We start from the raw sequence: 2209 nt of genomic DNA on the forward strand, positions 1-2209 counted from the left end.
ATATTTTGTTTATATTTCGCACATTCATTTTCAAAGTAATCTTTGTTTATATATAATGGAAAAACTGTTTAAATCCAATTACATGTGATTCAGTTCAGTTTATGTCAACTTTTATTTTTTCAAATATTCACTAAAAACTAATCTTCAATGCAGTTGAACTCGTTTCAGTATTGTTTTATTTTAAGCACAGATTTACTATAAAAGTTTGTCTTAAAGTATCACACATGACAACAGAAGTGATTCAGTTCAGTTTGAATTTCCTTCAGTGCAACTTTATTCTATTCAGCTCTATTTAATTCAGTTAAACTCAAATCAGCTTCATTCACATTAAAGATTATTTCAGGTAAATCTACAATAAGAAACAGATCCATTTAATCCAGTTACAAGTGATTCATCTCAACTGAGTTCAATTTCACTGCGATTTGATTCAGTTCAATTCAACTCTTTTCTGTCACGTTCTGTTCAGATCAGTTTAATTCAGTTTTATTTGTAGCCCATTTTCACAAACAGTCATCTTCAGTGCAGTTCATCTTTATTCTGTTCAAATCAAATTGATTTCAAAGAACTGTACATGAGAGCAAACTGTTCCAGTTTAAATGTAATTAGAAGTGAATCAGTTCACTTCAGGTTCATTCTAATTCATTTAATTTATTTTAGTACAAGTTCATTTCAAAGGTACCTCAGAGTACCACACATTTAGAAACAGATTCACGTGATTACAAGTGATTCAGCTCCATTTAATCCACTTTAATAAGATGTAATCCTGCTCAGTTTGACTGAGTTCTGGTCTTTATATAATGTGGTGCCTACACACAATAAAAGTGAGTCCAGGGTACTACAGTGAACCGATCCAGTTCCAACTGATCCAATTTGATTCCAGTTCACCACAGCTTCATTCAGTGAAGTCAAATCCAGTTCAAATACAATTACAGTCAGATTTAATCTGAATTAGATGTTGATTCAAAACCACCATTAACGAGTCTGTACATGATAAGTGCAGTAAGAGCTGATGGTCTGAGGAGTCCTCACTGATTAAACCTCGGGGTCCTGGTGTGAGAGCAGTAAACTTATTTTATGAGAGCTGTCAAAGAAATGTGAGGAAGTCCATTAACTTCAAAGGATCTGTATCTGCTCTTATCTCCTCAGAGACAATGGGACCCGATAAGAGCAGTGTTCTGGTCCAGGTCAAGAACTGGTCCAACAGGGACAGACCAGTGATTTGTCAGGACTTCAGTTCGGTTTTTGTGGTTTGGGTCAGGCCTGATGTTGAGGAGCTCCACCCTCAGCTCCAGTCCTGATTTTCAGTCCTGGTCCTGGTAAAAGACAGAAAAAAGAAAAAGAGGCACCAAGAAGCGGGGGGGGGGGGGGGGGGGGGGGGGGATCAGATGTGGCCGCCCCGCTCCGCGCTCCGGCCCTGGTGTTCCGGCTCTCCGGCTCTTTGTCCCCGGAACTCCGAGTCGCTCCCGGTGTCCGCCGGGACTCTTCTCTGCATCTGGATCCCGCAGGAGCAGCCACGGCCCCGGCGCCACACGAACCGAGGAAAGGAGAGAAAAGTCCCGCCGACCCCCTCCGTGCTCCCGGGGCTCGAGCGCGCGCGGTGCGACCGTCCACAGAAACTTGGAGACACATTGAAATCCCGCGGCGTGTTTCCTCCAGCGTGGAGGTGGACGCTGAGGCGGCGGGCGCAGGTCTTCGTCGTGTGTTCCCGTGATTGTCCGTGCCGTGGACTCGCAGAGCTGGACTCGTGGAGAGGACGCAGCGCTTCTTCAGGAGTGGGACTCCAACTTTTAGTCTCTGTCTCTTTTTGCTGCTGCTCTTTTTTCACTCTCCGTGACCATGAAGCTGCTGTGGGCGCTGTGTGTCGCGCTCTCCGTGTCCGTGACTGCCGAGCAGAAGTTGAGGAACTGTAACGAAGTTCGTGCTGCGTTCACGTCCAAAGGCTTGAACGTCAACGATGTCCCCAACAAAGGAGTCCACGGTGAGTGTCTCCGTCCGGGGACTAATGGGGAACCAGGAACCTCCTGGGGTCTGAAAACTAGTTCTTTAAGCTAGCGACGTTAGCATTCAGAGCTAATGCTTTATTAGAGTTTCATGTCTCCATGTAGGAGCTGCATGCTTCACAGGCAAGAAAAGGCTTAATCACATGTTCTTCATAACATGTTAATCACATGTTCCTGATAACAGGTTAATTACACGTTCCTGATAACAG

The 2209-nt window shown here is 44.4% G+C and overlaps 1 protein-coding gene across 1 annotated transcript in view; it reads left to right on the top strand.

Annotated features, from left to right (window-relative positions):
• The first annotated feature begins 1757 nt into the window (after positions 1-1757).
• The window catches only part of gpc4 (glypican 4), a 60607-nt gene continuing 60155 nt past the window's right edge, over positions 1758-2209 (top strand). The window contains exon 1 of the mRNA XM_037675430.1: positions 1758-1978. Coding sequence (XP_037531358.1) covers positions 1837-1978 — 142 coding nt within the window. The 5' untranslated portion in view covers positions 1758-1836. The remainder of the gene's footprint in view (positions 1979-2209) is intronic.

This window comes from Nematolebias whitei, chromosome 4 (assembly GCF_014905685.2).
Source record: "Nematolebias whitei isolate Nwh7 chromosome 4, NemWhi1, whole genome shotgun sequence".
In the NCBI taxonomy this organism is placed as follows: domain Eukaryota; kingdom Metazoa; phylum Chordata; class Actinopteri; order Cyprinodontiformes; family Rivulidae; genus Nematolebias; species Nematolebias whitei.